The sequence below is a fragment of the Enhydra lutris genome, unplaced genomic scaffold (genome assembly GCF_002288905.1).
Source record: "Enhydra lutris kenyoni isolate GAN:26980312 unplaced genomic scaffold, ASM228890v2 scaffoldscaffold29, whole genome shotgun sequence".
NCBI classification, from domain to species: domain Eukaryota; kingdom Metazoa; phylum Chordata; class Mammalia; order Carnivora; family Mustelidae; genus Enhydra; species Enhydra lutris.
In genome coordinates this window covers 1,953,557-1,976,449 of record NW_019154113.1, presented here as the reverse complement: position 1 = coordinate 1,976,449, position 22,893 = coordinate 1,953,557, and the positions used below count along the sequence as shown (strand labels likewise).

Below are 22,893 nucleotides of genomic sequence, written 5' to 3'. Positions count from 1 at the left end.
TATATATATATATATATATATATATATATATATATATATAAAGAAGATCTGAGTTTGAATTATGGCTCTGTCATTCAGTACGCTGGACAAGTCCTTTTCCATCCAGAATCCAAGTTTCCTCATATGTTAGATGAAGATTATAATCTTTATCTCACAGTTATTGTGATGGAAAAATGAGATTGTGTGTGTAAAAATGCACAGCACATGGAAGGCAATTAATAGATGTTAAGCTAATGAGTAAATCTTTTTCAGAGCTTGTAAAGATGAAGTTGGATATGCTTTGTCTTTGGGTTTCATATAATTGTTTCTCATTTCAAATTAGCTAACCTGAACTGAATGCCAGGAAGCAGATGTTTTTCTGTCTGACTTTTTCTCTGATGACATCATTCAACTCATGAATTTAGAGTTTTATACCTAGCTAAACTACCTATCAAGGATGAGGTAAAAAATAAAGACAGATTCAGATAAGCCAGGACTCAAAAGTTCTAACTGCAGTGCATTTTTTCTTAAGAAGATACTGAGACTTGTCATAATATCTCTGGGAAACCTCAGGGCTGTGATTCTGACATGTCTGGGACTGTGTTCTAGCCCTACCCATTACAAACTGGAGGCAAGTCAAATAATCTCTCTGAGGGCACCTGGGTGGCTCAGCGGGTTAAGCCTCTGCCTTCAGCTCAGGTCATGATCCCAGGGTCCTGGGATCGAGCCCCGCATAGGGCTCTCTGCTCAGCAGGGAGTCTGCTTCCTCCTCTCTCTCTGCCTGCCTCTCTGCCTACTTGTGATCTCTGTCTGTCAAATAAATAAATAAAATCTTAAAAAAAATCTCTCTGAGCATTCACTTCCTAATCTATAAAGGAGCGTAAGGCCTAATTTATAAAGTGAAAATAATTTGTGTAAGGCAGGTAGGTGCTCAGCAGACATCCCTTCTTTTCTCTCCTGAGTGCCCAGCACAAACCAACAAGCCATTTTTGTGTACCATTCCCACTGGAGTAGGCTCTGGGGGTCAGGCCACAGAGTATAAAATGTAATATCCTTGGTGTATAAAGTGACAGAAGGGATTTGCTCCACAATCAGAAAGACTCCTAAAAGCCCCAAAGCCCTCAGACTAAAAGAAATGAATTGCTAAGAATGGACTATCAGACACTAGATGAGCCAGTGGGAAGTCAGAGAGAAGGAACACATTTCAGATATCTGGGGTGAGTCTTTACAATACCATAGAGGCAGCAGGCATGACAACTTACAGCATAAGTGTGACAATGTCTTAATAAATGTTATTTTTACTGTTGTAAAACTACCTCTTTCCAAACACCTTCAAACCTGTGATTTTATCACTCCATACCAATAATATCTGAGTATGTAGCAGACTGCTTTGGTGGCTATAGATCCTTCCACTCTTGTGTACTCGTCCCTTTGCAATGTGACTTTGTCCCTCTCTCCATCAAGGGTGGAATCTACCTCTGTGCCCTGAGGTCAGCTTGACCGTGTGACTTGCTTTGGCCAATGGGACATTAGTAAAGTGTTGCAAACAGAGGCTTGAGAAGGCCCAGCAAATCAGGGGCTGCCATCTTTTCCTGACCTGAGACTGTATTGTAAGGAGTTTGGACCTCTTCAAAGATAAAAATCCATGTGGACAGAGGTCCAAGGAGAGTTAGTTCTCAGCCTCTGAGCTATGATATGAGACTATCTTGGACTATCTAGCCCCACTGAGACCAACTGCCAGATGACTGCAGCTCCACAAGTGGTAGCAGGCAATTCCAGGGACCTCCAGAATATGAGCAAATCTGGTGGATGCTGCTCTAAGCCACTCAGTTTTGGGGTGGTCTGCTATACAACCATCAAAACTGATAGTGCCTGGCAGGGAGGTTGTTACCAAGTGCATTTTACAGATGAGCAAAACTGAGGCTCAGAGAGCTTGCGGGATATGCCCAACATCACATGACCAGCTTGGGACTACAACGCAGTGCATTTAAGTCTGGGTTTCTGGTCAGGGTCCACCAGGCAAGGCCCTTTTACTTTGCTCCCTTTTCGCTGTTGCCATGAAACCAGATGAAGTACCCAGAGACCCTCGCTAACTACTTGCTGTCAGAGATTTTTATCACTTTTGGAACAAGGAATTAGGTTCTTCTGATTGCATACCCTCTTTTGCCAGAGTGGGCATAGCATCGGGCTGCAGGGCAAGCAGACGATGAACAACCAGACTTAGGGTAGAGTTATTTCCTTGTTTCCTCCTTGTCTTCCTGCTGGCTCCCCATGTGGGCCCAAGCACCCACAGGATGCAACAATGGTGATGGTTAGACTGGGCTATAAAAACTCCAGCAGCAGCCCTTCCGGAGAGATACATTTCATATGTGGTAACTCAGCAGGTCTCTGGAGCAGTAGCAGCAGCAGCAGCAGAGGCACAGAATATCTGACTTCTCTTATTTTGCCCATGGAGACATGGCTACATTTTGATTTGCACGCATCAGAGGGAAATCGTCCTGCAGCTGCGGCCTGCTCAGAAGCACCTGCCCCTGCCTGGGTCGTGGCTCTTCACTGTGCTTGCCAAGTCCATGTCTGTGGTGCCATCCTCTGTCTTCCTCGTGCATCTGAAGTTCAACCTGAAGCTCATACCCACCTCACCTTCCTGGGCTCTTCCAGGGTGGCCGACTCTGTGATCATGTACTCTGGGGCATCAGCCATAAGCAGCCTGTCCATGGTGGCTATCCGGCTGGTAGCCTGCCCTGCCTGGATGCCAACCTGGTCTACAACCTTCTCTTTGGGTGAGCAGAGGACATGCATCTCTGCCTCCAGTGTTTCTTGCTGGGGTTCTGAAAGTGAGCCTGGGACCAGCCACTGTGAGTTTTGCAGGAAGAAGAAAGAAAGAGGGCCAAGCTCATCCTTGAATCTGCCCTTCCGTCCCTTCCAGCCTCTTCAGATACTTAAAACTTGTGGTGTTCTGGGAAAGGAATGGGTTTTAAAAAATGACCCCAGGCCAGTGTCCATGAAAAGAGCTAGTCAAGAGAGAATGAGTTTGCTGGTAGTCTTTCCTATCCCCAGGATAAAATCTGGAAAATGTGTGTCACTTCTCTTCTGTTCCATGGGCTCCCAGGCCCCAGCCACTTCTCTGTTTCTCATGTCACTGCCTCGTCACTGTCTGGCTGCCATCTCTGGCTCCCTGCAGGGTTGGCTGGCACAAGCCAGAAAGGAGATGCTGGAGGATGGCAAAGTCCTTCTTGACTCTTCTTTTGGGTGCCCACTGGGCTTGGTGGAGATCCAAATGCTGAGCCCCATTTCTATGGAAGTGCTTTATTGGGTCTTCAGGTGTCCTCACAGTTGACTGTCTCTGCCCTCAGTTCCCTGGACAGAGGTGGTGACAACCCAAGCTGGTGGGTTGTGACCACCCTTCTGGCCTGGCTTCTAGGGTTTACCCATTTTGTTGGAAGACAGCCCTCCTGAAGACAGCCCATCTCAGGCCTCATCCCAGGGTTCACTGCTGGTGGTTGGGAAGCATGCATAGCCCCTAGATCCCCATAACCCCCCATGGCTCTGAGGACCTGGAAGCTGGCCAACCTCAGCCAGGCAGGCATTGGTACCAGTCTCTAAGGCCCTCAAGTCCCACCTCACATCTCTCAGCAAAGTGTGAGTAGGGAAACCTCTTACCTTTGCCTAGGGAAGACAGAGGCAAAATGCAGAGGCACAAATGACTCATTGGAAAAATGTCTCTCTTTTGGACTTCTGAACCCCAAAGAAAGGTGGGACCCCCATGGCAGGGGAGCCTCTCCTAGAGGGAGGAAACATACTAGTACTCTCTGCTAGCCTGAATGTATGAAAGCAATTCAGAATGAAAGGAAAGGTAAAAATACCTGGCGAGAGAGATCCAGTGTCTCATGCATAGCACACACATATTTATAAAAGTAACATGTCAGAACCAATATAGCCTTGTTTCTAGCAGCTCCTTGCCTCCTTGTGGGATTTACCAGCTGCTGTGGGATCCAGGTGACCAACAAGAGCCCAAACATGGCCCTGTGGGCTACAGATATGCAGACAGAAAACTCTGAGCTCTGTCATGGGAGGGGCCACAGGGGCAGGATTTGAGCTCTTGGAACCTTTAAAAATCCAGGAGAAACTAGCCATCAGGGCTTGGACACCATCCTGAAGAGCATTTCCTTGCTGCAGTCTGTACCAATGGATAAAAAAGGGGGGTGCTTCCAAGGTCCTGCCAGTGTCAGAGTCCCCACCCACACTGAATGGTGTCCACCCCTTCCCAACACCACCCCCGAGAGAGGAGGATGCTGGTAGCTCACGTGAAGCTTATCTGCTCCTCAAACCTTCTGGCCCAATCTGTAGTGGAGGGGACTAAAAAACAAAAACAAACAAAACGAAACAAGAAACCAAAAAACCCAAGGAATCTCTTGGTGGGAAAAAATAACATCTTTTGTATATCACTCATTGCTTCTGACTAGACACATTTTTTGTCTTTACAACTGAGACCAGATTGAAGGTTGAAAGGGTTCTGAGAGGAGGCAGGAGCTTTGTGGGTGTGCGATCGCTACAGCTGGGTTGGGAGCCCTCAGCAACTCAGAGCACTCTTCTTGTGAGCTGGGGAGAGGGAGTAGCTGGTCCAGTGCCCTCTGTCTCTCCCCCAGTATCCCAAAGTTTAGGGGAACAACAGAGAACGGCAGAGCTGCTGCCCATCACCAAGGAGACCTCTTTGCAGTGCTCCTGCCCCAACTGAGTGGGCAAACCTGAGTCCTGTGGGAAGGAGACGGGAATGAACACCAGACGCCCCACTCCTTCTGCCCTCACTCAGCTCTGGGCCCTCTTGGGTTCCAGGGAGTAAGAGCAGAAGCTGAGGCCTGATCAACTGTGTGACCATGGGCCAAGTGTTTCCTGAATGGGGGAACTCAGGGGACATAGTATGTGGTGATGGCCACTTATTATTATTGTTGTTGTACTCCCCACCCCTCAGCCCGGAAGACACACTGGGCTAGAGTCAATCCTCCCGCATTTACGGGGTGTCTGCCCTCTGGCAGGCGCCAGTGAGGCAATGATGAAAGGGATGCTAGAGAATTCTTCAGACACAGCTCAGGCGTGACTCAGCATGAGAGAGGAGTTTTCAGGAATGGACTGAGGCTTTAGACTATGTGTCCCCAAAAGTCCTAAATAAGACAGACTTTAGCACTGACACATGACATTATGAAAACAAAGTGACAAAATGACCCTATGGGAATTGTGTTAATGGGTTTCCATACAAGAGAGCTCATCTTTGAGGGTCCTCGATATTGTGCCAGGCCTGGGAAGCCCCACACCCTGCTGCTGGCACCTGAGGGCCTGGGTGTGGAGATGTGGGGCCAGGACACACTGCCAGCCCGGGCTGTCTACTGGAGTCTGATCCTTTCTTGGATCTTCTCACTGTCAATGCCCAGGCTTTCTTGTGTCTGCTTGAGACTTTTTCTAGGTGTTACAACTTGATTCTCAGCTTCCATAAGTATGAACCAAAGCACACATGTGCCTTTGAAATGCTGGGGCTGCAGGTTTGGTGGCTGCTTTGTTTGGCCACGCTCTATTCTCAGGCTGGGACACTTCAGCTGTGTCTGCAGAACAAGCTACTCCCTGCATGTGTACAAAGGCAGAGCCTTTTTTGCCAGGAATGTGGATGGCATCCGTCCGCTCACCTGGGAGACGCCGGACTCACTTAATGACCTTCTGCTCTGACTTCTTGAAGCCAGAAATTAAATAGATACTTAGTTGGAAAGAGTCCAAACCCGGCAGCTTGATGTTTCTGAGCCTCGTGTGTTCAACAGCAGTGTGCGGGGACCACCAGGTTGCATGCCCCCTGCAGAGGCTGGCTGTCCAGTGAGTCCCCTTCCCACTGCTGCGGGCAATGGGGAAGGGACAACACGTGTGACAACACTGCACCTCTACCTGCAAAATGTATTTGAAAGCTATGTATACTTCTCCCAATTATCTGTCCAGCCATGCCCCATAACTCTGCCCTGTGTCCTTGAGGAGAACCTAATGTCCAAAGGCAGAAATCGCTGTATCTCCTCCAGCTTGGGGTGGCCATGTTCCCTCGAACCGCTTCCCACGCTGGCCGGCCAGGAGCTTAAGGTGACCACCGGGGAGAGTGAGGGGCCGCACTTACCCCCCGCCTGTGCCACCGTTCTTGCTGAAGTGCGTGCGTGGCTCGCTGGACGCCAATTTCAGCAGCTCCGTCCACTCCCGCTCCCATTCCTCCTCGGTGTACACCAGCCCTGACTGGCACAATGGAAGCCGGCTCAGGAGGTGGTGGGCGGGCAGGAGGTGAGCCTGGCCGCCCTGCCGGACCCCCGACCCACTGGCTCAGTCCAAGCCCCACCAGCACCCAGGCCGGGGACACCTGCTAGTGGCTGCTGAGTGTCCCCGTTTGCTCTCAGTGAGATTTCTTCAGAACCCCCAATCTCTAATTTCAATGCTGTGGGGGCGGTGTCCACCCAGCAAGGGTGGACCAGCCCAAGGGGTGAGAATGACCAAACATTAATGTGCACACACCAAATTTGGGGCTGAGCACTGAAAAGTTTAAAGGGATGACAGGCCAACTTCAATCAGAATGCAGGCAGATCCTCCTAGGACAGCAAAGTGCTAATGTCCTTCATTGTCAGGACGGTTGGGATTCTCTTTGGATTGGGAACATGTACAGGAGCGGGGGCTGTAGGCTGTGGGGAACCACCACCTTGTGGCTACCCTGGCCTTCAAGCTGCCCGGAGTGATCAGACTTAAGTGACTTGTAATTTGTCATCAAGTCAGGACACCTTCTGACAGTGAGGGTGGTTAGTTTTCATTTTTATGCAGGGACAGCTTCTGTAATGGGTGCCTCCTCAGTTGTTTTAAACAAGGGAGGCTTTCCTAGTCCCAGAAGCCATTGCTGTCTGACCTCACAGCTCTGGACTCCACCCGTGCTGCACCTGGTGTGGGTCTCAGGCTCCGGACACACCAGCGGGTACCAACCTCCTTGTTCTGCTGTGTCTGCTGCCACCTCCACCTGCGCTTTAGGGCTTCTCTTTCAGCCCCCGTCCTCATCATGGTGTAGAGAGCTTTCCGCAAAACCAGGTCCCGGTCGTGAAACCCCCACATTCCTGCAGCGGGATGCCCGTGAGGAGCAGAGGAGAGAGACAGGTCGTGAGGAGGGGGACAAGCCAGGAGGCCACTCAGACTGCCACGACTTACCAGGCCTGGCCCGCTGCATGTGAACACACAAACACGAGTCATCCGTCAGCTCTTCATTTCTCACGGTGAGCTAGCAGTTCCCCTCTGCTCTCTTTCCCCATTTCCCACTGAAGCGAGTCGGTGAATGAAGGAGCATGTCCCTTTCTCAGAGAACCAACAGTGCATGAGATCCCCTGCTGCCTCTCTCTGGGATCCTTGGTAAGCTACTGGTAATCTAGTAGGTTTGCTTTGAGGGTCCTAATGTTCACCGTCCAGGTTTTTGTTTTTGAGTGAAAGATGGTCTTTGTGGATAAACTGGGGACATGTCCTCACATAGGGCCTCAAGCCAGGATGGCAATCAGACCCTGGCTTCATCTAAGGTCTGCCACATCGGATGTCTCAGCCCTAAGCCATCTCGACCTCCTGAGAAGCAGAGCATCAGTGAGCACCACTGCAAACATCTGGACCCAAGAGAAAGTACCTGCTTTCAGGGGAGAAGGTCTTTTCCCCCTTACTCCCTACCCAGTCTGTGTTGGGGGTTGAGGGGTTATAAGAAAAGCCAGCCATCTCTGAGTACATTCTCGGGGCAGCTCAGATGTGGTCAAGAGACCCAACAAATGGAGGAAACAGTAATGAGAAGTGCAGCTCTGGCTATGGGTAAAGAGTGGCGAAATCCATCCATCCATCCATCCATCCATCCATCCATCCATCCATTTATTAAATGGCATTAATTCCACTTAATTAATTCCAAACTTATTTCATAATAGGGGTGAGGCACCATTCTCGGTTTTAGGAATACCCACAGCAGCCATCAGGACAGACTAAGTTCCTAAAATCTCACAGAGTGCACACTGAGTGAATGGGAAGCAGCCATCGAATTAGCATCTGGTATATGCCGTCCGGGGGAGAGCACCATACGGAGACATGAAGCAGGACAGGGTGCTGGCTGGTACTGGTCAGGCAAGAAAGGAGACATCAGGGTCTAGTGGGTGAAGGAGGGAGCTGAGTTGCCATCCCAGGCAGAGGGCAAGGCCGGGGCCAGCCCCAAGGGGCGTCTATGAGTCATACTTAGGAAAGAGCAAACAGGAAAGGCGTCTGGAGGTGGGATCAAGGGGACAAGGTGGAGAGCGGAAAGATGGACTTTTAAATGATCCAGGAGAGCTTTTAAAAGAGGAGTGACCTGCACTGACCTACTCTTTAAAGACTCAGTCTGGCCACGCCTCCTTTTGGGCAAAGATGTGCAACAACCACGGGCTGCTGTGGGTTTTCCGTCAACTGAGGCTTTTGTCCTTTTTTTTTACAACATAGAGAAAGGAAGTGGCCATTCCTGCTTCTTTTATAAACAGGCCGAGCTGATCCTACTCATCCCTCAGCCCCACCTGCAGGGGCCTCTAGGGACTCTCCCAGGCACGGCAAGTCCAGCCTCCGTTCCCATGGCTCCTTGTTTGGGTCTCTCTTGCAGGGACCCTGCCCCATAAATGTTTGCTTACAAGCCTGGCTCAGAAAGGATTTCTGTCATTTCTGTGTGTGTCTCCCACAACCCTAGGTCAATGTCAGGCCTGGTCAGCAGGTTCAATAAGCATTGCTGGTCAGTGTTGCATGGCTCCTTTGATCAGTCAGGTCAAACAGCTAAACCCCATGAAAGGAAAACAAAGTACCAGGAGAAAAGAACCAATTGGCGATGAGCTCCAGACTCCGCCATGGCCTTGCTGGAGCAAGGCTGGTCCACGGGACACTTTCTCTTCTTAGGCAGACTGGAGCCCCACTGTGCTCACTGGGAAAATGCTTGCCCTCAGACCAGACCACAGTGGCACGAGACCCTATCTGTGGCTTTGCCCACCTGTAGCAGTGAACAATGCAGTTTCTGAGGGACAGAGGCATTTCCCTTTGTAAGGAAGTTGTTGTGTGACACAGATGAGAGACTTCTCTGATGTTCTTATGTTCTTTCCAGATTTTACACACAAGGTGAAAATATTCCACAACAGGGGAATAGTTGATACGTTATGATAAAATATGACACAAATACCAAAAACATATTTTTGAAGAATAATAGCATGGGAAATTCACAATAGAACTTTAAGGGGAAAATGCTGGATTCCACACAGTGAACATAATGAGATCATAATTTCACTGGAAGAATTGACAAAAAATAATATGCCAACACATTAAAAGTGATCATTGCTGGGTGGTGGGATTATTGATTTTTATTTTCTTACCGTGATGAATGTGAAATACTTTTGCAATATCAACAAACAGAAACGTGTTCATTGTGAAATGGAAAGGAAGCAGGTAGGTGGGAGCCCTTGTGTTCCCCACCACCCACTGCCAAACCTGTGGAATGTGGAATGCTCCCCTTGCTCTGGGGCTCCATTCTCCGTTGAGGCTCTCAGGTCCCTTCCCAAACCCCATGCATTTCCCTCTGTGGGGTTTAGTCTCATCTCTATCTACCTCTTGTTGAAGAGGCCTCACTATAGGGTCGAAGAGAGGTTTGGGGTTGGGCCCTTGCTCTGGGTAAGAGCATTGACCATGTTTACCTGGGGAGGTGAGTTTGACCAACAAGAATATCCTTGGTCAAACTCAACTAAGAATATTCTCATTTTAGGGTCTCATTGGTGGAGAGAGACCCTTTACTGTAGGACTCATGAGGACAGCTGGGGGTCCAATCCTACATGTCAAAACCGATTTGCCTCTGTGTATATAAGGATGGACCTAGAAGGAGTAATTAAGCTTTTGGGAAGTCTACCATGACCCCTCAGTTATACAAATAGTGCTACCAATGCTTGTGCACCTGCTGGTATGGCTTTCTGCAAAAGCTCACATCTTCTCAGAAGGTTGCTGACTTCTCGGCTGTATATTCTGACTATGCTGATTCACCTGTGATTTACCCAACCTATGTCTTTTTGTCAGTTCCCAGGTGATTCCCCTGGACCAACAATAAAAATCAACAATCTCACCACCCAGCAATGGCCACTTCTAATGTTTTGGCTTACTATCTTTTGCCTATTCTTCCAGTGAAATTCTGATCTCACTATGCTCTCAGTGTGGAATCAAGCATTTTTCCTCCTAAAATTCTATCCAACCTATGTCTTTTTGTCAGTACCCAAGTGATTCCCCTATGATTTACCCAAACCATGCCTTTCTGTCAGTCCAAGTGCATGGACTGCTATCGACGCAGTGGCCCAAAACCATCTAACCTAAAATGTTGCTCCCCAAACTTCCTGCTCAAGGCCAACTAAGCTCAGCCCTGCTTCCAAACATCCTGTTAATAGCTACCCTCATGCTTTTCCATGAAGTCTCCCTACCTGGAATGTCTTCTCTAAAAATCTTTCAAGTCCTTCAGATCTCAATAAAATCCCACCTCCTCCAGGAAGTCCTCTACATCACGATCTCTAATTCCCATTCCTGCGGCTCATGATTAGGCCCCTTCTATTATATCAGGTCTTTTCTCATGTGTGCTCTGTGTCCCCACCAAGCCTGCCAGCTGCTTGACAAGAAGGGCTAGATTGGTGGCTACCACCCCTGGGGAATCTTCCAGATGAGCGATATTCATGGCTCTACTTAGCAGATGTCTATCCTTTAACAATGAGCAGAAGAGGCCTGGGGCACTGCTGCCCTCTGTCTCTGTAGTGGAGCTTACCCAGAGAGGCGGCATGTAAAAGGCAGTTCCCGTCCCCTGTAGTGGCCAAAGGAAGAAGCCGTTTACAGCTCGTGCACACAGTGGACCACCAATTCAGGCGACCTGGAACAGAAACTCACTTTAGAAGAGATTCCCAGAGGAGACCCTTGTAAGTGTTTGCTAAGTAAGCATAAATATCAGCAGATGATTTTTGAGAGGTTCTAGAGAACTTCAGTGGGAAGGTAGAGCATTATGGCTACTTTTAAATAAAATACAGATTTTTTTCCCTTCTAAGATAAGAAATGACCAAACCCTCCCATTAATTAGCAAGAGGATTGAGAAACCCAAGGATGAAGGCTTTTCTCCTTGAATCTGGGAACATCTTATATAAAAAGTAAAGTTTCTCTTTGTGCAGTCTCCTTGAACACAGTTTCCTCTTCTGAAAGTGGTTTTTTTCTTTTGCACCATCCTTTTTTGATGCATACATACCTCCAAAAGTATAGTTTATGTTTAATTTAACACATCAAAATCATTATTGCTACTTAGGTATATTCCTATTAAATCTCATTAACACATCTTGAGACTTCTGCTTCCAGGAAGATGGAGTAGACTTACTTACCCCTATTCTTTTTACTAAGTACAACTAAATATACTGGACATCATGTATAAAATAACACAGTAAGACTGAAAAGTGGTGAGAATAGGCAGATGGACCAGGAAACTTGGGATCTGAGAAACAACATGGTGGTAGGTTCTCTGAAATTTCTTTTTTGTCCCTAAATCCTAGACCAGGTACTGTAGAAGTTGGCAACCTGCAGATGCCAATGGGGGTAGACAAAGGAATCATGCTCTCTCTAGACAAGATATCAGGAAAGTGGCAGCTTAGGAAGATAGACAATAAGCGCTCTATTTTAGCAAAATGACACAGAAGAAATTGTAGCCTGTTAGCATCCTGGCTGGCAGAGGCCAAGTAGGGAGCCAAAACTTCCAACCATTACCAGGCAGTAATGAGTCACTCACCACCTGCTTGCCCAATGCCAGATGGTGTCAGAAAAGGCTGAGCACATAGCCAGCACTTTTTGCTGGGTGGTAACACGGACTTCAGCCCCTACCAACTTAGAACAGATGGGGAGCCTGGCCTTTCTCACCCATCTGGTGGTAATAAGGTCCCATGCTCCTTCCTAGCAGTACCAAGAAGCCCATTCCTCCACAGGGGTCAACAGAGGCAGAGTGGAGAACCCGTGCTTTCACCCTTATCTGGTAGTTATTACCAATGTAGAATTCCAGACCTCCCGTGAACAGAAAGGGTGGTGAATCCATCAGACCTGCAGTAAAGAATCCTAAAAGGATTCAGTAAAGAATATTTTAGGACACACAGAAGGAATAAAGGGGCTGGCAAGGGCAAGTATGTTGGCAAATGTAAATAACTATTGGCTGTTTAAAGCAATATTAAAAATGACTTTTTGAGGATTCAAGTATACATAGAATTAAAACACAGGACAGCAATAACACAAGACACGGAAATATATACTAAATGACATAAATCCCGACATCCTTACATTGACCAGGCAGTGGTACAAGTGCTAACTTATGGTAAATTCTAATAGCTGGAAGGTACATTTTAATTAAAGAATGTACAACTGACAAGCTAGTAAAGGAGAAACCAGAGTAATAAACATTCTTAAATAATTCAAATGAATAAAAGAGGAAAAAAAGAGACACAATAACACACAAAAAACAAACTGCAAAAGAACACATTTAAACCAAAATATACCAGTATTTATATTAAATGTAAATGAACTAAATACTCTAATTAAAAGACAGATTGTTAGCCTTGCTTAAAAATACCAGTATATGCTGCTGACAGCAGACATCATAAGTATAATGACACAGAAATTTAACAGTAACTAGGTAGAGAAAGATATACCACTCAAAAACTCAGCAAAAATAAAGTTGGTAAAGTTCTACTGATGTCAGATGAAGGTGAACAGGATAAAGAGGAATATTTCATAATGATAACACAGTAAAGTCAAATGGAAAATGTAACAATACTTATGGTATATATACTTAAGACTTAGCCTAAAAAACATACAAAGCAAATATTGATAGACTCCAAAGAGAAGTAGACAAACACCAAATCAAAACCAGAGATTTTCAACCAAACTCTCTTGATAAATAATAGAATCAACAAACAAAAACTTCGGTGGAGATTAGATGAACATAATTCAATAACTTGAATTATGTGAACTTGACCTATAGGTAAACCTCACCCACTGCAAAATAAGTACATATTCTTTCCAAGTCACGTGAAATATTTTCCAAAATTGACCACACAATGGGCCATTAAAATGTGTCAACAAATTTCAAAGGATTTGAAATCATTCACACTATGTGTTCTGGCCATACTAAAAATAAGCTAGAAATCAATGAGATAACTAAGAAAAGTAGTCAGCTTGGATTGCTATAACAAAATACCACAAACTGGGTAACTTAAACAACACATTTATTTCTCATAATTGTGGAGCCTGGAAGTCCCAGATTGAAATGCTGGCTGATTTGGTTCCTGGTAGGAACCCTCTTCTAGGTTTGCAGGTGGCTTCCTTCTTGCTGTGTCCTCAAATGGTGGACAGTGAGCTCTGTTCTCTTCCTCCTCTTATAAGGACACTAATTCCATCATGGGGGCTCCATCCTCATGACTTTATCTAAATTTAATTACTTTGCAAAGGCCCTACCACCAATTACCATCACCCTAGGGATCAGAGTTCCGACATATGGATTTGGGGAGACATTAATATTTAGTCCATAACAGTACCTTAAGAAAACTTGCTCATTGAATATGCCTGTCCCCAAAAGGGACCATGCCCTCTCAATTGCTTCCTAGGGAATGAGCAAGATGAACAGGACCGGGGTTATATAGAACCACTTTGAAAATTCAATTCCTCCCTGGCCATTTCTGGCCATGTTGCTTCTTTCTTGTCTGTAATGGCATCCCCAGGCTGGCCTGTTTGGCACACCCTATGGGTGACAGTTTAAACAAAAGGGAACCTAGGGGATTCAGACCTAATTATGAATCAGTTTTATAGAAATGCTTTTGTCCCTCTTATGGCTGACCTTTGTGGATGAGAGCTCAAGTTGTGATTAGGAAGTGATTGCAAACAAAGGGAAAGTTACAGGCACTGTGATGGCATTTGACAATTTTGTGAGGGATAAGGAGAAGCAACAACTCCAGCATGTGGGGAAGGAACATCCCATACCGCAGAACATACCAGGAAGGTGGTACATTGATCATGTTTTATTTCTCAGGATCACCCTGTAGGCTTCTACAAGAAGGAAAATGCTCCTGTGGGATCTCCCAAATGCTGGACATGTGTCAAATGTAGCAGCATCCTTCTCTTGTGACCCAGAAGGCCCAAGTTTTCTGCCAGCATCCATGAAGCCACAGAAGACAAGTTTATTCGCTTTGAAGCAGAGTAAAATTTTGGACATCTCACAGTCCTTGACACAAAACAGAGTTTTTCCAAAGCCTCATAAAATACAAAGTTTATCTGAATGATAATCTTGCTGAGTAGTGTATTCTTGGTTGTGGGTATTTTCCTTTTAGCGCTTTGAATATATCATGCCACTGCATGGTCTCTGTGGCATAGATTTTTACTTTGGGGGAATAGAGTAGAATAGCCACCTCTTGGGGCCTTTCACTCTTTGTGGAATTTCAGTCAAATGAGAATGTTTATAATTGATATTTCCAAGAAGTTGTGAAAACATTTAATTGAAAATATTTTTTTTAAAGATTTTATTTATTTATTTGACAGAGAGAGATCACAAGTAGATGGAGAGGCAGGGAGAGAGAGAGAGAGAGAGGGAAGCAGGCACCCTGCTGAGCAGAGAGCCCGATGTGGGACTCGATCCCAGGACCCTGAGATCATGACCTGAGCCGAAGGCAGCGGCTTAATCCACTGAGCCACCCAGGTGCCCCCCTGAAAATATTTTTTTAAAGAGAGAGAATTGTACTAATAGGATTCGAATAGTCAGAGGGGTGTTGCATTATTTACATTCCAACAAACCACCTGTCATTATTAAGAATGAATTTTAACAAAGGGTGTTACTGCTTTCAGTAATCAGTAATGAAATACAAAGGACAAGAACTACAATAATGCTGGAAGTTAAGGCCCTCAAAGGTACATTTAGTTTAGATTTAGAGAATTACTGCCTAAGGGATTACCTCAATAGCAAAACTTAAAATAATAAACCGTGTCAGTAATGTGTTTGAATGGGATACCGATCTGCTTTATAGTGCTTTTTGGTGAAGATTCAGTAACTGCATTTTAATGATAAGTGATCTTATTAATACAAAATAATTGTACCCTTAATTCTAAGTGAAAACATGGATTGAAATTAACACTGCAAAATTAAATGGACGAACCTCTATTATTGATGATGCTAATGCTTATGCTAACAAATTGTGGTATTCTGACCATTTGCGAGTCACCTTATTAAAGCTAAATGAGAAAGGCAATCAAGGGCCTTAATTGACTGTGCCACTGGATCACTGGTCAGAGACATAACTGGAAATAACATGCCATCACTGGGTAACTTCTTTCTTTTTTTTTTTTCTAGGTTGTGAAATAGCAACCCGTCTCACCTTTTTCCAAGACCTTTAAAAAAACCTCCAGGCTGGGAGATATTAAAACTGGGTTGCCACAAAATAGAAGAAAATTACAATTCTTGCTTACACAGCGTAACAGACCTTAACACCTGAAAGCCCAACTCATTTAATGTTAAAGTTGGATGACCCCATTCATTCTCCGAAGCTGTTCCAAGCTGGTAGTGGCCCCTCCCAAGAGCTAGGGGGTGCCATATTAGTGGAGAAACAGGGGAAGGACAGAGGCGGGAATATGCTAATGAGGAGGTGATCTGCATTAATGCGCAGACTCTGTGGTTTGCCCATCTAATAGCTTTCCCCTCCCATCCTTGCTCCCAGAACCCTGTTGTGACAAGATTCCTTCCCTGCATTTTCCGTGCTCCTTGCCAGGGACCAGTGTTGGTGTGGCCATATCCAGCCCCTTGGCCCATGGGGCAGCTACTAGGAAAGTGTTGTTCATCCTTCAGAAGGGACATAGACAGGATCTCTCCCTTGTTTCCCTAGATGATATATGGGGACGTGTCCCCAGATGCATCTCTAGCCATATGGCACCCTGAAGGGAGGCAGCACTGACCTGCTGTGCGCACTGGGTCCTTGAAGACAGGGGGAGCTTTCAGTCCTGCCGTGAGCATCCCTGTCCCCAGACTTCCCTTTCTTCACATCGACTTCACAGTCGATGGTCCTGCTGGCTAGGTTAGTGTCTCCTGCTCACTGCAGGGCTAACCATGAATCCCCCAGTCCTGTGTGGGGGGTGCACAGTCCTGATTTACAGACAAGGAAACAGGCTCAGAGAGTCAAGGAACAAGCCATGGTGCACTGAATCTTAAAGGCGCCATTGTTCAGGGAGGGCAATGGAGGCCAAAATCCCATCCTGAGCAAAGCTGTTCTAATTAAGTTGGATTTGGTTGAGTTTGTTGGCAAGACGGTTTTAACTTCTGTGAGCTGGTATGATTTCAAAAAATATAGTCTTCCCAAAGTAGGAGAGCTGAAGTCATAGACCCAGTCTTTCTACTGTGCTTCCTTAGAGAAACAAGCGTTGTTCGTTCTCCCTTTTCTGCTCTCACTTGTTTCTCTCATTCTATTTTTACTGTGAAAATTTTTGAAAAGTGCTGAGGGCAGTACACCCACCACACAGAACCAGACCCCTGCCAACCCTGTCATATTTGCTTCAGCTTGTTCCTTCTGATGTAAAAGAAGAAAAATCTAAAGATCGAGTTAAGGTCGTTTCCCCAGTTTTCATTCTGGTTCCTCCCTCGCTAGCAGTACCACAACATGAATTTGGTGACCTCTGCGTTATAGACCATAAAAACAGGTAAATTCAAGGTTGAAAAATGTGTGTCCTGCATGAGGCTTCTTCCTCTGCTTCTGGTTTCCACATCAAAACCATTTTATTTCCTTCTTTTTCATATTCCTTCCTCCCTCTCCCTTTGTTTCGTCCCCCCATGCTTCCGACTTCCCCCACCCAGCATCACTCATAGGCATTGCCAGTGTTCAGGCAGACCAGGCTCATCCCCTTTCTTTCCCCATAGAGCACACAGACCAGACAGTTCAGTGCTCGGACCTCCCCTTGTTCCAGCCACTCTTCCAGGAACTGGGGGAATAAGCCAGAGTCATATGGCCCCTAGGGAGAGGTAGTGGTGAGTGAATCCCATTGGGTCATTTAAGAATTGGATATGAGATAATAGGCTGGGACCCTTGAAAAAAATTATCATGAAAAGCAAAAGAAAAGATAGGGGGAATGTTGTTTAAAAGAGGCAAAAAAAAAAAAAAAAAAGCACGATATAACCAAAGGAAATGGAGAAACTTTGGGTTTTGAAATGAAAAAAATTGGGGGCTAATTGGGAAAACGTGAATATGGGCCCTATATTAGTTAGCATATTAAGTAAATGTTATTTTTGTTAGAAGTGGCAATGGTTTCATAGGATAATTTTCAGATACACACTTGCAATACACATTCAAATGGTTCAGAAAAAAGTTATGTTTATATAAAATAAGAGATAAAGTAAATGTGACCTAACTCTGAACATTGGTGACTCTTGTTGCAAGGAATATTTTTCTGTAGGTTTAAAAATCTTCAAAATAAAAAGAATGCCCTGTGGATTTGTTTCAGTTTTACCCTTGTAAATGTGGATGCTCTATTCTGGTGCCAAAGACAGTATCTATGTAAATTAACTCGTTTGTCTTGATTTAGTTTTAAAAAAAATTGAGTTGAATTCGGTTAATAACACTTTGGGGGAATCTAAGTGGTGCAGTTCCACCGGATTATTCCTCAATAGACGAGTTGGAATTTTTAGAGTTTGGTTATAATTTTCAAAATTTTCAGAGGCACCGAGCCCAGAAGCTTACAGGCGATTTCTCTGATGTGTCTCAGGTCGATTCCCTTTTGCATCCATGCAGACAGCATTAATAAATCACCATCCTTTTCAGGGCAGACATGCTAATCAATCGTTAGAAACAGAAGACCTACTCATCCTTGTCGGTTCAGAGCTATGTGCGATAATGACCAATTGTTTCACGTTGACAATGGGGACATAATGAATTATTCACCCATAAAGCAGGCTTTGGAAAACCTACTCTTGCAGATCTGAGGCCAGAGCAGGAGACAGTTGAGGCTCAGAGAGGTAGCCAGCAGAGTGTTTAAGCAGAGGGACCTTGGAACTAGATTTTCTGAGCTCAAATCTCAGTTCCACTACTTCTTAGCAGTAGGACCTTGGACAAGTTACTTTGCCACTCTAATGTCTCAGTCCCCTCTTGAAAATTGGGGATAGTAATAGTATTGATCTAGTAGAATTTTTATGAACAATATGTTATTCCCTATTTGGGAAGCACTTAAAACAGGGCTTGGCATATAGAAAGTACCGTATATGTGTTTTTGTCAAAACAGGTCCAAAACCCTGGGTTAAAGCAAGGAAGGTATTTATGCATAAACTAATGAGTGAATAAATGAACCACACCCTTTGGATTGAAAAGTACCTTTGCATACTGAGGCCCTTTTGAGGGTAAGCATAGCTGCTTTTGCACTCCTGGAGGAGAGGGCTAAGGGAAGCTCTTTACACTCAGACTGCCCAGTGCTGCTCAGTGAGGTCAATTGGGGCACAATGAGGTGAGCACAGGAAAAGAGAACTTATATAGCAATGGGCTTTTCTGCAATACTTTTATTGAATTTATAGAAGTGAGCAGCAAAGGGCAAGCTGAAGGCAAAGCACCCCCGCCCAAGAACAAAGGAAAGGGAAAAACAAATGGTTAACCGACAGAGCTCACAGTCCTCCGGGACCTGAGTGTCAACAGTTTGCAACTGTCTTTACGATTTACAAGAAAAAAACAATCTCCAGAATCTGCTATAGACTCAAATTTCCTGGAGTCCTAACATCACCCTCCCCTCTAGAGGATCCAAAATCTTATATAATCATTTACTTCTCACAACCCCAGGGTGCTTCGTTCTGCCCACAGATACTGTCTCCCTCCTATAATAAAAACACCCTTTTTTGCACCCAAAACATCTCAAGAATTCTTTCTTGGCCATTGGCTCCTGAACCCCACCTCAAACCACATCAGGAGTATTGGTTTAGAGTGAACTGAATGTTTTAAAAAAGTGGTCCTTCAGTGCAGATGGTTTGAGAAGCTTCATTTAGAAGTCCTCAGAAATGCAAATTATACCTTTGAATCAAGTCGGTATCTACAAACATTCACTCTTTAGCTTGTAGTATTAGGAGAAAGAGGCTTCTTAATGAAAAAAAAATGAGTAAGTGTAAAGGAAAAGGAATCACATTAGGAATACAAGAAAAGAGGAGGAACCAAGCTGGCCTTACAGGTATCAAGTCCAAAAGACAGAATAAAATGACTCTTCAGGAACACTGAGCTATTTCTTATATCCCTACAACTTCCTGATGATTTTTATTTTTGTTCATTATTCTCTATTTAATTATTCCAAATTTCTTTGCCATACTTAGAAAATTTCTAATTGGTTAGAAATAAGATCTTACATGCATGTGTGTAGAATGGCAAGGACAGTGGGAGCTGAAGGCTTTGTCCTCAGTCACTGGAAAAGAAGCTCCTCTCTCTGAGACAAGTGGGAGAGACAGATTTAAAGAGAAAAAGGAATCAGAGAAAGTAATCCTCCTTGTCAACACTCCTTTGAAATGTATATAACTCTGAAATAAAGTGTGGTAAATCCCCAGTGACCAAAAATAAATTCCTAAGGAAATTAGAAATATGCACCAACCCTGCGTCTCCTGTAGGTGGAGACATTTTGCCTGTTTTGTCACTTCACAAGAATCTGAAAAAAGGCTTTGAGAGTCTGATGTGGGGAACTGGAACCAGGGAACCCTCACCCCACATGACGTTAGGACCCTCAGAAACTACCTCCTAAGTGCAAGGATTAGAAATAATGTTATCCTTGGCAAATGAAGCTGGGAGGGAAATGTGTCTCTTCTAGACTGGGCTTAGTAGAAAAATAAAAAACCAAACCAAACCAAACCAACTTCTTCCAGCCATGTTGTAACTATTGACTTAGCTCAGATTTGAGCTAAAATTTGTGACTTGATTTGTGACTTGTAATGCCTAAGCAAAGAGATTAACATAAAGGTTGGTTATAAAATGGTAATTTCCTTTGGGAGTCTGGCATAAACAAAGAAACAAACAAATATATCACTCAAAATAATTGAGAACACCCTCAACTCAGACCACCAGATTCCCACAGATAATATCCTGCTCACATCCCCAAATTACAAGTCCAACAGGAAATCACCCATCATGAGTAAGGCTTAAAGACACAAAATCATAGATACCTATGGCCTTGAAGCTAAAAACGGTCAGCTAGAGACTACAGATATGCTTAAAATGTTGAAAAGAAATAAAAGAATGAAACAAACGTTTCCAAAGAATAAGAGACAGATTTGGAAAACAAAAATAGGACTTAAAAGTGAAAGGGGATAAGAGAAATTAAAAAAAACACAATCAGTTTTATATCGAATTAGACAATGTTGAGGAAAAATATATACGGGAAGATAAATCAGAATAAATTATCTAGAATGCAACTAAGTGGGGAGAAAAGAAAGAATGTGAAAGATAGGCCAGGAGACATGAATAGACTGAAAATCTCTGACACTGTCTAACTGAAATCCAGAGGCAATACTGAAGAGAACCTGACTGAGGAATTTTTCAGAAGAAATATACAGAAATAAATTCACAGATTTAATAAGTTTAAGACATCCCAAGCAAGAAAAATGAGATCAGTTCATTCCTTGACATATCCTAGTGAAACTGCAGAATATATGACAGAGAAAATATCTTAAAGTAGAATAGAAGTTATCTTCAAAAGAGTAGCAGACCGACAGCTGATGTTTCAAAAGAAACAATGGAAAACAAACCAATGCAATAACACCTTCAATGTGCTGCATGAAAATAACTGGCAACTTCTGTGCAGCAAAAATGTTTTTCAAAAATGGGGGCAAAACAAAAACATTTTACGACTCATAAAAGTGGAGAAAGTAAAACCAGCAGACAGTCACCTAAGGAAATTCCAAAGGATGAACTTCAAACAGAAGGAAGAGCTAATACACAAGAAGAAATGAAGAGAAACAAAAATCTTAAATATATGGGTAAGTCTAAATGAACACTGTATAAAATAATGCCTGATGAGATTAAAAGTATAGAATTAAAATAAATGATAATAACTTATAAATCAGGGAAAGGGGGCTATGAATAAAATTAAACTAGTCTAAGATCCCTGTTTTGTCTGGGTATAGGTTAAGATGTTGATGGATCTTTGGTACTATCCAGTTTTCTAGATTTAGATCCTATTCATGTGTGGTTAGATTTATACCTGGCATTTGGTTTTTTTGGATGTTATTGCAAATGGTTTTTAAAATTAAAAAAAAAAGATGATGATGAATGTGAGATGTGATTCGTATGTATGTTATATGAATTAGGGTAACCTCTCAATATAAAAAAGGAAAAGAATGAAATGATTAAAAAATATTCCATGCAACAAAAAGAAGGCTTATAAGAGGAGGAAACAACCTCACATAGAACAGGGACAAAGAGTGGTTACATTAAAAATAAATGTACAGGTTAAAGACAAAAGTTGTTAAAGTGATTTTAAGAATCGACTACATGCGGGGCGCCTGGGTGGCTCAGTGGGTTAAAGCCTCTGCCTTCGGCCCGGGTCATGATCCCGGGGTCCTTGGATTGAGCCCCTTAGATCGAGCCCCTTGGATCGAGCCCTGCATCGGGCTCTCTGCTCGGGGAGGAGCCTGCTTCCTCCTCTCTCTCTGTCTGCCCCTCTGCCTACTTGTGATCTCTGTCTGTTGGATAAAAAATTAAAAAAAAGAATCGACTACATGCTATTTATAAAAGATACATCTAAAACATGGGAATAAAAAAGTACTAAAAGTAAAAGTATGGCAAATAGTGCAGCAGGTCAATTTTAACTTAAAGAAAGGGTAACAGATAAAACAAACTAAAAGGCAAGAAAACATTACTAGATTTAAATAAGCTCCCTTCATAATGTTTAGCATCTCTGTTCATGAAGAAGGCATAACTTTTGTTGCTGTATCTAATAACACAGACTTTACTCGATTTAAAAATCCATAACAATAAGAAGAGATATGAATAAATGCATAATCACAATGGGAAAATCTCATGTATCTCTCAGTAATTAAGAGATCCAGTAAAAAATAAATATATAGACTTGAAAAACATAATAAATGACTAAATGCATGTATATAAAACAGTGCAGCTCACAATAGAAGACTATGTTATTTTCAAGCAGACATGGAACATTAAAAAGATGGAAAGATCATATTCTGGTCCATAAAGCAAAAAGTCTCAATGAAGTTTCAACAAATTTCAAGTCATATAGATCATGGTTTCTGACTAAAAAGCAATTAAGGTAGAAATCAATAATACAAAAGTAACTAGAAATATTTAATGTACTCCCCATATATTTAGAAATCAAAAAACACCTCCAGTAAGTTATGGGTCAAAGAATAAATCAAAATCAAAATAAGAATGTTTTTGAACTGTACTGTAACAATAATTGCTACATTTCAAAACTCATGGAATGTGGCTAAAATAGTAATCTGAGGAAAATTAACAACCATAAATGCTTATAAGAGAAAAGAAGAAAGATTAAGAATTAATGACTTAAGCATTCATTTCAAGAAGTTAGGAAAGAAACAGTAAATAAACCCAAAGTAGAAGACAGTAACATAGATCAGGAGTCAGTAAACTTTAGCCTGTAGGTCAAGTCTGGCCAGCGGTTTATTTTTGTATGTCCTAAAAATGAAGAATGATCTTTACGTATTTTGAAGGTAGGTGTGTGTGTGTGTGTGTGTGTGTGTGTGTGTGTGTGTATGACAGAGGGAGGGAGGGAAGGAGGGAAGAGTATGTGTGGGTAGATGAGGCGAGAGAGAATAAATATGTGATAGAGACCTTACATGACTGGCAAAGCCTAGAAATATCCCCCAGATAT

At 43.7% G+C, this 22,893-nt stretch overlaps 1 protein-coding gene across 1 annotated transcript in view; it reads right to left on the bottom strand.

Moving 5' to 3' along the window:
- LOC111152541 (OTU deubiquitinase 7A) overlaps positions 1–22,893 on the bottom strand; it is a 358,579-nt gene that overhangs the window by 44,076 nt on the left and 291,610 nt on the right. The window contains exons 7-9 of the mRNA XM_022511027.1: positions 10,802–10,903; positions 6,967–7,094; positions 6,125–6,216 (exon numbers count right to left, since the gene is read on the bottom strand). Coding sequence (XP_022366735.1) covers positions 6,125–6,216; positions 6,967–7,094; positions 10,802–10,903 — 322 coding nt within the window. The remainder of the gene's footprint in view (positions 1–6,124; positions 6,217–6,966; positions 7,095–10,801; positions 10,904–22,893) is intronic.